The sequence below is a fragment of the Lonchura striata genome, chromosome 4 (assembly GCF_046129695.1).
Source record: "Lonchura striata isolate bLonStr1 chromosome 4, bLonStr1.mat, whole genome shotgun sequence".
Taxonomy (NCBI): domain Eukaryota; kingdom Metazoa; phylum Chordata; class Aves; order Passeriformes; family Estrildidae; genus Lonchura; species Lonchura striata.
Genome location: NC_134606.1, coordinates 66,425,539 through 66,437,697, shown reverse-complemented (window position 1 = coordinate 66,437,697; position 12,159 = coordinate 66,425,539). Strand labels below are relative to the sequence as shown.

The following is a 12,159-nucleotide window of genomic DNA, read 5'->3' as shown; positions in this document are numbered from 1 at the left end:
TGCCTGAAAGTATTTTGTAACAGTAATTCCAAGCTTCATACCTCTGCAATTAGGACAAACACTTGTTCCAGCAGCACGGGCTGTTGCGACAGTCAGGTTCCAGCCTGACAGCGCTGTGCGCTGCTGGGAGCCGGTTTCCCGCAGCGGAGGCCGCGGACGGGGTGCCAGGCTGACATCCAGCCCTGGAGAGGCAGCGTTCAGCCCTATAGCCACGTTCCAGCCGGCTGCTTGTACGCGGAAATGCCCAGGGCCGCTCGGGCAGGGCGGGATGCTGGAGGAAGCAGCTGCAAGGCTGCGAAGGTGTGAGCAGGAAAGGAAGCCGCTGTAAACACAGGTTCATTTTGCAGTGGTTAGCGCTCTGGGTAACGCCGGGTGCCTTGCTGATGGGAGGCTCGAAGATGCTGTCGGAGCTCTTCCAGAGGGTGAGGAAGGCTGCGCTCACGCCAGCGCGGTTCTTCCCAGCGAGGAGCGGAGCTCTGCAGCCCCGGCCCGCCCTCCTCGGGGGTGGGACCGGCGGCGGCGGCGCGGCGGGCCGGGAGTGGAGGATGCTGCTGCCGCTCCTGCCGCTCCTGCCGCTCCTGCTGCCGGCGCTGGCCGAGGGGCACCGCGCGGCAGTGCTGCGGATGGGGCTCCGGGGCAGCCCCCGAGGGGAGGTGAGCTCGGCTTTCCTCTCCCTCACCCTGGATGCCAGCCTCGCCCGGGACCCGCGCTATGTCGCCTTGCTCAGGTGAGCCGCCTCTCGCCCCACTGGGCAAAGGAGAAAGGGTCTTCGGGGGAAGGGGCGGGCCATCCCAGCAAACGCGCTGTGGAGCGAGCTGGGGGCAACGGGGAGCCCCCCACCCCTAGAAATGGGGTCGGGGAGAGGCTGCTGGAGCCCATCTGCTTCGGGGTTCACTAATTCCGTCCTCCCAGGGCAGAAGGCGGTACCTTCCGCAGGTGCGAGCCGCGCCGGCTCGTTTGTGCTCGGGGAAGGAGCAGCTGGCCTGCGGGGTTGCAGGGAAAAGCTCAGTTCGGAAATAAGCCTGGTGGAGGAGCTGCTTTGCCAGCAGAAAAAAAAAGGAGAAGGAAACGGAGGGAATTGTGGTTGATTGCCCTCGAGAAATTGAGGCTTCAGGGTGTCCTTATTACCCTCCGCAAGTACTGGAAGGGAAGTTGTAGTGAGCTGTGGGTCAGTCTCTTACAGCTGACAAGAGACTGGATGAGAGAAAACAGCCTCAAGGGAGCTTTAGATTGGATATCAAGAAAAAATTATTCATTGGAACAGGTTGCACAGGGAAGCAGATGGTGGGATCACCGTCCATGAAAGCATTCAATAAACATGTGGTTCCTCCAGTCCTGCTTCCCCACGTGCTTTCCTGCACGTTTTCGTCCTCACTGAGCTGGTGAGAAAGGTGTCACCATCTTTACTGGAAAGTGCTCAGGTGTCCAACATCCAGCCCCACCTTCACACCTTGGGGTTCAGCTTGAGGCCAGCCCTGCCACCATGAGGAGTAGGAAGTACTTGGTGGCCTCTAATCTGCTGTTTGTCACCACAGAGCAGATAGCGTCCACCCTCCAATGCATTTCAGTTTCCCCCAGAGAAGGCTGCCTGTCGGTGCTGCACATCCTGCATGGGATGTGAGCAAGTCACAGTTACATTCTTTTGTATGCCTGCTTTGGAAGAGTTAACACCTGTCCCAGGAGGGACTCTTAATCTCCCTTGGGTACAAAGGCAATTGTTTTGGCTGTTGTGATGGAAGTTGAGGCTGATGATGTAAAGTCAATTTTGTGCCCAAATTCTCATAGGACATTTATGATGGTGTTGCACAAACAAAACCAAAACAATCTAGGGGAGGAGGATATTTAGGGTGAAAAACAAAACAAGATTGTTTTAAAGTTTTGCCTTACTTTGCCTCCAGGATTTGGCTCCCTGATGATATTCCCTCAGGTATGTTCTTCTCCCCTTGTTGCCCATTAGACCCTCTCCTGGCTCACTTGTACAGTGCAGAGGGCTGGAATGCAGATCCCAGCAAGCCATCAGGAATTCTTTGAGCCTACTGGATAACCCCAGGTTACCTACTGCAGCATGTTTCTCAAAGTACTTGCCATGTTAACCCTCTACACAGTCTGCATAAATATAATGATTTTCTGTTTCTTGGTATTCCCTCCTCAGCAATTCCAAGCTGCGTACCCTGGCAATGGCCCTGTCCCCAGGTTTCCTGAGGTTTGGTGGCACTGAGACAGACTTTCTTATCTTTGATCCCCACAAGGATTCAACTTCAGAAGAAAAAGTCCTCTGGGAATTTCAGGCACAGCAAGGTAAAGTGGGCATCAACTTGTTAGACTTGAAACCATCCTAGGTTTTGGAAGGTCTTTGACACAGGCTGAGGATGCTGCAAGGGTTCAGCAGCACCACTGGGGGCCCTCCACAGGGTCAGTATTGCAATCATCCATGAAGAAGAGATCTGTGGACTTTCAGCATGGTTTGTAGGAAGAGTTGTGCCAGCTGTGAGATGTTGAGAAAGGATGTAGGGGATCTTGTATCCTCCCTGGCATCTGCTGAGACTCTCCCTTTGCTGCCTTCTGCTCCCTGCAGCAATCTTGGGAGCTCCCTCATTGTCTGGGAGGTGGTCAAGTTCAGCTCAGAAGCTGTGGCTTCATTATGAAAATTAAGGAACAGGTGGAAGAAATAACCTGAGGAGACAGAGTGTTCAGTCTCTCTTCCAAAGTCAGAGGGCTTTGCTGGGGGTGCACCCTTGCCCTCCTGCTGCTTTGACAGGGCAAGTGCAAACCTGGTGGACTCCTGTCAACTGCTTGAGCTTGGTGTTTTCTCTTTGAACTTAGCAAAAGTGCCAAGAGGTGTTTCAGATAGAACAAAATCCTGCATATTCCTGTGGCACATAGCACAATTGTGAAATCCTACATTAAGGTAGGACCAGCGTGATGCTCAGTTTTGAAGTCAAGTGGTACTTTTCCCCTCATAGCACTTTGCTAAGTAGCCACTTCTGTGAGTTTGGCTGCTGCCTTTCTCACTGGTTATGGCTTGTTCCTGATTTGCATGCCAAGAAAAAACATAAGCTTTGAAAGAAATGTGTATTATGGCTCCTGCCAGTGAGCCGTGTGGGGAAATCAGCACTTTTCCCCGCATGAGATGACCAGTGCAGGAAGCATTGCCCTGTTCCTGCCCTCAGCACGGTGGGTCATGATTCCTACCACACCACTGAATGCCAGGTTGGCTTATCTGCTTTGCCAGCTTCCTGGAACAAGGGTTTGCTGGCTGTGGAGGTGAGGAGTTAATTCCTATTAACCTTCTGCCCTACAGAGGCTTGTGGCTCGAGGCCTGCATTTGCTGCTGTTGAGAAGGTACTGCTGGCCCAATGGCCTAGCCAGGAGAAGCTGATTCTTGCTGAAAAGAACTGGAAAAAGCACAAAAACACCACCATTACAAGTAAGACTTAAACAGGGGGTGCAATTCTCTGCCCCACAGTAAAAGGGCTGTAGGCTATTAGGAGCTAAAAATAAATACTTCACCCGCTTTTAAAAATATTCAGAGAACTCTTTTTCTACTGTTTGCCATCCCGCTTTTAATAGTATTCAACTGCAGGGGTTGGGAGGTGCTCAAAGTATGCAAGATGTTGTGTAGTGAGGCCTGACCTCTTCTGTCTGGCTAGGAAAGTTGGGCACATCTACAACATCAGGCTAAATAAGTACAGGCAGTAAAGATTGTTGCTTGGCCAGAGCTCAGCTAGCATGGTCTAACCTTGAGATAAACACCCTTCCTTTCTCCTCTGTGCAGAAAATACACTGGATATTCTCTACAGCTTTGCAAACTGCTCGGGGTTTCACCTGATCTTTGGACTCAATGCCTTGCTGCGGAAAGGTGGCTTGCAGTGGGACAGCTCAAATGCCCAGGCACTGCTGGACTACTGTGCTTCCCAGAGGTACAACATCTCCTGGGAGCTTGGGAATGGTAAGTGCTTGTTGGCCAGACCAGCCATCACCTATAAAAATACCACCAGAGGGTATGGGCTAGTAACTTTGGATATTTTGGATGATGGCATATAAAGGCAAGGTGATGTTATATTTACAGACATTAAGGTCTTAATTTGCAGAGGGATTTTAGAAGAAGACAAAATGAATGAGCAACTTGAGATGATTTTGCTGCTCCTACCAGGGTTTTGAGACAAAGTGAATGATGTCCCACAAGGTGGAAGATGTCACCTATGGCTGGGACAGAGTCCTGGAGAGCAGCACACTGTATCCCCCGAGCTTTTGATTTCATGCTCACCTTCAAATATCTCATCCACACCATGCCAGATCCGATGAAGCCTGAACTGGTGCTTCCCATGTGGATGGAACTGCCCTATTTTGTGCCCAAGAAATAGAGTGGGTTGTTGATGTGTATGTCTCTTCCCCAGAGCCCAACAGCTTCAGGAAGAAATCTGGCATCCGCATTGATGGCTTCCAGCTGGGGCAAGATTTCATTCAGTTACGCCAACTGCTGAATAACTATGCCCTCTACCAGCACGCCAGGCTGTATGGCCCCGATGTTGGGCAGCCCCGAAAGCACACACAGAGACTGCTGAGAAGGTAGGTGTGTGAGGTTCCAGCAGCACTCCCTGGCGTGAGGCAGGTGTGGAGGATTGTGGCTTGTCTGCCCCTATATGCAGGAGGCCTGAAGAGGCTTTAAGGCGGGGGTTGAGCAAGTTTTTTTACCTTGTCAGATGACAATTATAATCTTACCTGCATGCTTGAGTTCAAGGCCTGAGTACTCAGCCAGGTAAAACTCAGCTGCTGGAAGTACATCAGTGGTCCACACATTTTCCTATTGAGTACTGGCTCTAGGGTTGTGCTAACAAGGGCTTTTAGCCTGAGAAACACCTACATGTTATACAAAGGTCATTTCATCCTCCCAGCAACCTGCTGAGGCAGCCAGGCTGCCCAAAGCCTGCTTAAAAGCCATGGCAAGCCTGGCCCCCAAGCATTCACTATCAGAACTGCCAGTCATGGGGAGAGGGGAGGGCTGTGCATGGCACTACACTAATAACTCCCCACTCTCCACCATTCCCTCTGGTTGCAGCTTCCTGAAATCGGGAGGGAAGGTGATTGACTCTGTCACATGGCACCAGTAAGTACCACTTGGATACCACTGTCACTCTGATTACTGCCTCATTTTCTTTAAAAATTGTCAATTTGAACAGAATTATCAATCTCAACAGAAAAGAGGGGGATGAAATGCCCCTTTCAACAGATTTTAGGGAGCCTCTCCACAAATTTCTGTGTTCGAATAAGAGATGAATTGAAGGAACACATTACAGAAATGCTGGAGCTTCCAAAGGATCTACTTGGTGCAGAGACCCAAAAGCAGCAGTGGGGGTTTGTCACGGGGAATGCAACATGTGCAAGATGATAATTTTGTTTGCTCACTTTATGTCTAGTTTGATATAAAGAAAAATCCCTGTAGATCTGGCTGACCCTTGTCCATGGAGAATTGCCAACAGATCCTCCTGCTCCCTTGAGTTTGTTCTACGAGTAATTTCAAGCTCTGTGTGGGTAACTCACCCTCAGATCCCAAACGCAGTGCAAACAGCACTGGCACCTGGCCCCTTGCTCCTGTGCAGCGACTTTGATTTGTAGGTTTAAAGCGCTCCTGGATGTCACTGTTGAGGCAGGATGGGAACGAAACAACTCCAGTTCAGATGGCTAGATGATGTGAACACTAACTACTTTATTTCAAATACATCACTCTTTTACAGAGAGCATTGTGCAGACTGATTTCATTAGTCTTAAAGTAAAGACATCTCACCCCATTGGTGTGCTGTGAATGGCGCACGGTGGCAGAACATATCTGTAAACAATGTGAACAGCAAGAGAGATAGAGAATTATTTACATTCTTTTGCAACTCTCTCCCAGGCTCTAGCCTGGTTAGAAACTCTTCTTTCTCTCTGACTGAACTGAGAATACCCATACACAGGGACAGTGGGGTAAACTGGCCCCAGGGCCGTGAACTCCACGTGTTTGAAATTGATTTCTATGTGAAGGCAGTTTTCTTTCCAGAGTCAAAAGCAGGACATGACATGCAGCAGTCAGACCACAGTGAGAAAAGATGCACATACTTATTTTTTATATATATATGTATATATACATCCATTATCTATGTATTTTGAGCTGCTAGAAAGGCATGAAACATGTCCTTTCCCCTTCCTGGTCTGTGCTTTACTCATTTAGGATTATCAGGTTTTAGCTTCCTCTTGTGGCTGGAAGGCTTCAGCTGTTTTTGCTGCCTGAGTGATAGCAGGATGAAATGCAAAAAACACCATTCCAATTTATTTGGACAAACCAGTCTTAAAAGCTCTTCTGCTCATCGTGGAGGGCAACCTTCACACCATAGGGATGCCCACATTTCAGCTCTCTCCAAATGGCCAAAATATTCCAGCAGATGGACAGATGCTGTGAGTTTCTATTTTTAATATATAACTTGATAGAGTAAAGCAAGTAATCACATAGGAGTGTTGGACTCCTCAACAAGCTCCAGAAGCTGGATCTTAGTGCTGTTTTCCTTATTCTAAATAAATAGATGCAAACAAACCTATTACTTCTGCTGGTGAAATTTCTGTGATATCCTGACCCCATTGAGGTAATTATATGTTGAAGTCCCTTAAATACAAGTGACAGACCTACACATTTGGAAAACAAAAAATTAAAAAGCACTGGACAGAAAAATCATGCTGTGGATAAATGTACCAGTCAACTGAATACTTTCAGTGGTGTTTTGTGCCACTGGTGGTATTATTCCCTAATATTGTCTATATTTTTTCCCCGTTTCCAGTTACTATGTGAATGGACAGAGTGCAACTAGGGGAGATTTCTTGAGCCCTGAAGTGCTGGATACCTTTGCCACAGCCACATATGAAGTCCTCGAGGTGCCTTGACCTATTCAATCAATCCTATGTTCAGTTTCCAGGGGACTAACAGAGAATCCAAAATAAAGCATTACTTCTTACAAGCAATAAACAGGGATACTGAAAGCTTGAGTTCTGCTGACATTGTATATTAAAAAAAAATTAAAATTAACGATGCTAACAATAAATGAGCTCCACCAGTTTGCTATGCAGCAAACGTGGTGCCAGGTGCATCACACACCTACAACATTCTCATTCATTGATCTAGTAATTACTCAGGGATGTAATTTATGGTTATCCCATCCCCCCAGTGCCTTTTTTTTTTTTCTTTTTGTATTTTGAGATCCTGAGAGACTTATGATTTAGAATATAGCACTACTCAGCACAAGAAGAATTATGGGACCTGGATTTTAGTGATGTTTGCCCTGTTTTACATGGGTGGCAAATTTGGGGTTTTTTTTTTGGGGGAGGATGTAAATCTACTTCTAGTCCTTTTTGATCCAAATTTCTGTGACATCCCATCTCAGAGTGTTATCCCTTAAATGTAAACATCCTAAGTAAGCCTTTGGCTAAAACACTAAATTTTGTTTATTTCAGTAGCCAAAAATTTAACCATTGTCTCTTTCTCTTCTTCCCACTGGCCAGATTGTTGGTCAGACAGTGCCAGACAAGAAGGTGTGGCTGGGAGAGACGAGCTCTGCCTATGGAGGAGGAGCTCCCAGATTGTCTAACACTTATGTTGCTGGCTTTATGTGAGTACTGTGTCTGAGGTGTGGGGAAATTGTGTTTTGACAGCTGAATGGGGCTGCCTCACAGGAGGAGTGTGGCTTTCTTGAGCTTCCTGAGGAGTGCAGGCAGGGTTTTTCCATCCTATAAGTCACACTGACTTTCTATCAGGGCGTGGTGGGCCAGCAAGTCAAAGTCTGATAATGATAGGCAACCTTGTTGTTGGTGTGATGATTTCTCTCAGCCTTCAGACCCTTGGCCCGTTCAGGAGAATCTGCTGCCACTCCTTGTTTCCACCACCTACAAACAAAGGAATGGAGCAACTGTTCCCACCAACTTGGACTTCAAGAGGTGGACTGAAATTATTTTTTAATGTAATCAATGCAAGACTTGAAATTAGTTGTGTGCTTTCAAGGAAGTCAGTGTCATTTAAAGTTTTGCTTTCCTGCTTCCCGAGCTGGTTGGAGAAGGGCAACAGAGTACTGTTGAGGTCAGCACTTTCATCTGCATGATATTTGCCTCATTTTTTGGCAGGTGGTTGGACAAACTCGGGCTTTCAGCCAAGTTGGGGATTGATGTAGTTATGAGGCAGGTTTTCTTCGGGGCAGGGACCTATCACCTGGTGGATGCCAACTTTGAGCCTTTGCCGGTATGTAAATAACACCCCCTGAATGCACCTCTGCATAGGCAACACTGGATGTGGAGGGACAAGTCAGCTATTTTAATAACACCTTTTTTTGCTTGGATGGTCACAGGTATCCTTGCACCTAAAGTTATCTCATGTTCCACTACAGGTTAATGTATTATTAAATATATATGTATGCACACAAAATATTTACTCCAACTGCAGGGGTGCAGCCAGTCTTCAGCACAGCAGAAACTGATTTGTAGGACACAATGCTCTGGTTTGTACATAGAAGCTCCTGGATCTCACAAGGTTTTTCTGGATGGCCTGTTTTGGTTTGACTACTCCTCAGCTGAGTGACAAGTAGTTTATAAACAGAAGTGAAAAGAGATATTTAAATCAATTATATTCCATGTGAAAACCAAGCCACTGTGAAGTCAACACTTAAGTGTTATAGGTCATGGGCATATTCATCCTACAGTGGTGGCTGAAGGATAATTAAATTGAAATATACACTTAGTATAGTTTGATTTATTAGGAAATAACACTTTGCCGTGATGAAACTTCATTATATTATAAATTGTTCTTGCACATACGGCACATTTCTTTGTACTACTACCACTTAGATTGGGGTGAGAGGACAGCATCTTCCTTTTTTAGCCTTCCTCTCATTTTTCTGCTTCCAAATTGTGATTTTCACTGGTGATCGTAGAGCCAGCCTGAAAGAAAACCCAGCATAGAGGGATTTTCCATCCTACTTGATCAGCTGCTTCCTATGCCAGAGGCTGCATCATCAGACTTGTGACTTTGGGCTTTTCATTCCCTCATTTAAAATAGATTTAATTTGGACTGAAACTGTGTGCCTTTTCCTCACCTGCAGGCGGTACAGATGCTATCCAAGCTAATAATGCTTCAGAGACAGGGAAATCCAAACCCAGGTTCATTAGCTTAGTTAGCACAGAAATGAGGAAGTGTCAAAAGGCTGCATTTCCTTGCAGAGGGATTCAGCATGAAGGCTAATAGCAAAAGTAATTTCCTGGGCTTGTGGTGAGTCAGAGGAGAAACACAACAGATTTCCTCTTAAGAAAACCTCAAAGACCAACAGATGAGCTGGGAGAAGCTCTCTGAAAGCCAGGAAAGTCTTGGAAAAAATGAGTCTGCACTGGACATTGCCCTGCTCTAAGGCATCGCGCGTCAGAGGATACACTTGTGACTTGGGTTTAGAAATCCTGATACTTGTTCAAAAGTACAATGTTAATGAAAGGGGTTAAAGTTTAGGAGCTTCTTCCTGGTGCTGCACCTGTGCCTTAGGTACAAGTTTTACTGCAGGAAGGGCAGCTCACACCCCTGCATTCAGTCCCGAGGTTCTCTGTACCTGCAGAAGGGCGTTTCCAAAGCGCAATCTCTTCCTGACAGCTCTGAGAGTTGCATATGAAGGGGAAAATATGTCTAAGGTACCTTCTAAACACAGCTGCCTGCAAAGGCAGGGCTTCCCTTTTAGCTATGGTGTTTGTGTGAATTTAAGTAGATGTGAAAAGCTTGGTAAAGCAAAAAGCTATGGGGAAAACCCCTTGAAATGAGCTTCAAAATGAAGGTTAGATTAAGCACTGTGTGGAGTACGTGGCACATACACAAATGTTTCCATGTGTTTTTGTGCCTCCCAGGACTACTGGCTCTCGCTGCTCTACAAGAAGCTGGTGGGTACCAAGGTGCTGCAGGTTGGCCTGTCAGGAGCCAACAAGAGGAAGCTCCGTGTCTACCTCCACTGCACAAGCAGCCTCAAGTAAGCCTCCAGAAAGGGTGAAATATCCTGGAAACTGAGCTCATGGCCACCCCTGGGTCAACAAATGCCATATGGGAGAGTGCAAGGTCACACATTATTCCGATCCCCACCATCACCTTCTCTTGCCTTGCAGCCCAAAGTACAGAGAAGGGGATGTGACACTGTTTGCCTTAAACCTCTACAACGTCACCCAACATTTGGAGCTACCAGATTACCTATCGAGCAAGCACGTGGATCAATACCTCTTACTGCCTCATGGCAAAGAGAATATTCTTTCCAGGTAAGTTGCAATTCCTCCAGGCCCTGTGGAAAAGACTGTGAGTAGGCTTAGGTGGTCTTTAAAACCTCGCCTTATTCAATTTGCAAGGGGAAATAAGAGGTTACCATTTACTCATCTGGGGTTTTTTCAGTAAGATCTGACTTCTGTTAAATCATGTCTCCTAAACTCAGGCTGCTAAAAGCTTCCTAAGTTGTAAGGACATTTACTTGATGTTAATTTGCAAGTTTATCCTAGCAGGTGTCAGTGCTCTGGACCAGCTGCTGAAGTCCTGTTTTGTTTTGGTTTTTTTTGCACAAGCACAGATTTCCCAAGTGATAGCTCCTGATTTACAGCAACATGTTCAGACTATGTATGTGGGTGGGGTCTTTTTGTCGACATTGTTAATGCATCCACAGGGAAAAGATCTGCTGTGTGTGCAAAAAAGAATATTAATATTTTCAGGAGAAAGAGCAATTTAAATTTGTACTTTTCAAAGCCTGTTTAGCTGTTGACCTCACTGGAAGAGAAGGAACTGTACTTTTAAATGTGCTTGTGCTACCTCTCTGAAGGAGTCCATGTAGTTGGGAGTGCTACAGATGTCTGTGAGCATTTATGTACACACACATTCAAGGGAAGTTTGGTTTGGCTTTGGGCTGAGTTAATGTTTACACTCAGGCCCAGAGCAGTTTGTACTCAATGGCAAACAGAGCACAGCTGCCCAAACATTCTCTCTGTCCCTCTCCAGGTCTATTGAGCTGAACGGCCGTGTGCTACGGATGCTGGATGATGAAACACTGCCAGAACTTATGGAAAAGCCCCTTGGTCCTGGCAGACTGCTTGGCCTTCCAGCCTTCTCCTACGGCTTTTATGTTATCAAAAATGCCAAAGCTATTGCTTGCATTTAAGTGGTCAACACAAACAGGATAAATGTAAAGCATTTAGCTAGTAGGAAATTCTAATCCTAGAAATTCACACTTCTATGGGATTGAATTCTGGTAAGGGATGCAAAGGTTGCAGTGCTAGTACAACTGTTAGCTGGGGAAGACATAAGGTCTCACTGGGTAACTGGTACAAGGAAGATTCCAGGAGAATTATCCAGGTAGAACAAGACCAGGAAGAGGCTGGTTTTGCTCTTGATCCAGCCTGTCACTGTACTTGAGCATGGAACCCTTCTCCACACTATGCAGAGAGCTTTTCACACTACCTGGGGCTCTGCCAGCCCAGGCACTGCAACCTCCTCTCTCCCTCTCGTTTCTGCAAGTGCAGCTCCTAAAGCAGTTTCTTCAAAAGCTTGCCTTCAGAAAGGATGAGCAGGGTTTTTATTTGAGTTGTACAGCTGGGACTTCACACTATGTGGGGAAGCCTGAGAGGGGGTTGTGGTTGCTGAGGGAATCTTGGGGTGGAAAGTGTGGACACACAAAGCAAACCAAGGTCAGGATGCTTGCAGGGGCAAAAGCCTTGCAGAGAAACCAGATCCTCTATTAGATTTGGGGAAACAACACACATTTTTCTCAAACTAGGATTGTTCAGTCACAAGATGGAGCTGTGGCTCTGTGCTTTCCAAAGGCGAGTTGATGCAGCAAATGCGGGTTGTTCCTGTAGGGTGGTCAACCTCTGTCATCACACACTTCTTCCCTGCAAGGAAAGGAGGAGCCTACCAGGCCCTGGCAATAACCCTCTGTGATCAGAGGGCTGTGCAGTGAGTACTCATGACTCTTCAACCTGCACCACCCTGCAGGCGGAAAAGACTTTCCTGAACCTGTGCACGAGTAAAGCTCTCAAGCTCTCTCTGCTTTACACTCCCTAATGCACGCAGGTCTCTTCTGTCTTGGGGAAATGGGACAGAAAAGAGCCTGAGGAAACCACTCGCCCCTCAACCACCAG

The 12,159-nt window shown here is 47.0% G+C and overlaps 1 protein-coding gene across 1 annotated transcript; it reads left to right on the top strand.

Annotated features, from left to right (window-relative positions):
- Positions 1–278: 278 nt before the first annotated feature.
- On the top strand, positions 279–11,896 carry HPSE (heparanase). Its single transcript, XM_021526521.3, has 12 exons — positions 279–727; positions 2,153–2,298; positions 3,302–3,427; positions 3,776–3,949; positions 4,398–4,569; positions 5,060–5,107; positions 6,810–6,903; positions 7,528–7,634; positions 8,143–8,257; positions 9,898–10,016; positions 10,150–10,296; positions 11,021–11,896. Exons 1-12 carry the CDS (start codon positions 384–386, stop codon positions 11,178–11,180), a joined length of 1,752 nt encoding a protein of 583 aa, XP_021382196.3. The 5' UTR covers positions 279–383; the 3' UTR covers positions 11,181–11,896.
- Positions 11,897–12,159: the final 263 nt, after the last annotated feature.

Excerpts from the sequence above, each read along its gene's own strand:
- HPSE (XM_021526521.3), top strand. The coding sequence starts at position 384 with ATGGGAGGCTCGAAGATGCTGTCGGAGCTCTTCCAGAGGGTGAGGAAG. Across the intron at positions 6,904-7,527 it reads CCACATATGAAGTCCTCGAG|ATTGTTGGTCAGACAGTGCC; the intron begins GTGCCTTGACCT and ends CCCACTGGCCAG. Across the intron at positions 10,297-11,020 it reads AAAGAGAATATTCTTTCCAG|GTCTATTGAGCTGAACGGCC; the intron begins GTAAGTTGCAAT and ends GTCCCTCTCCAG.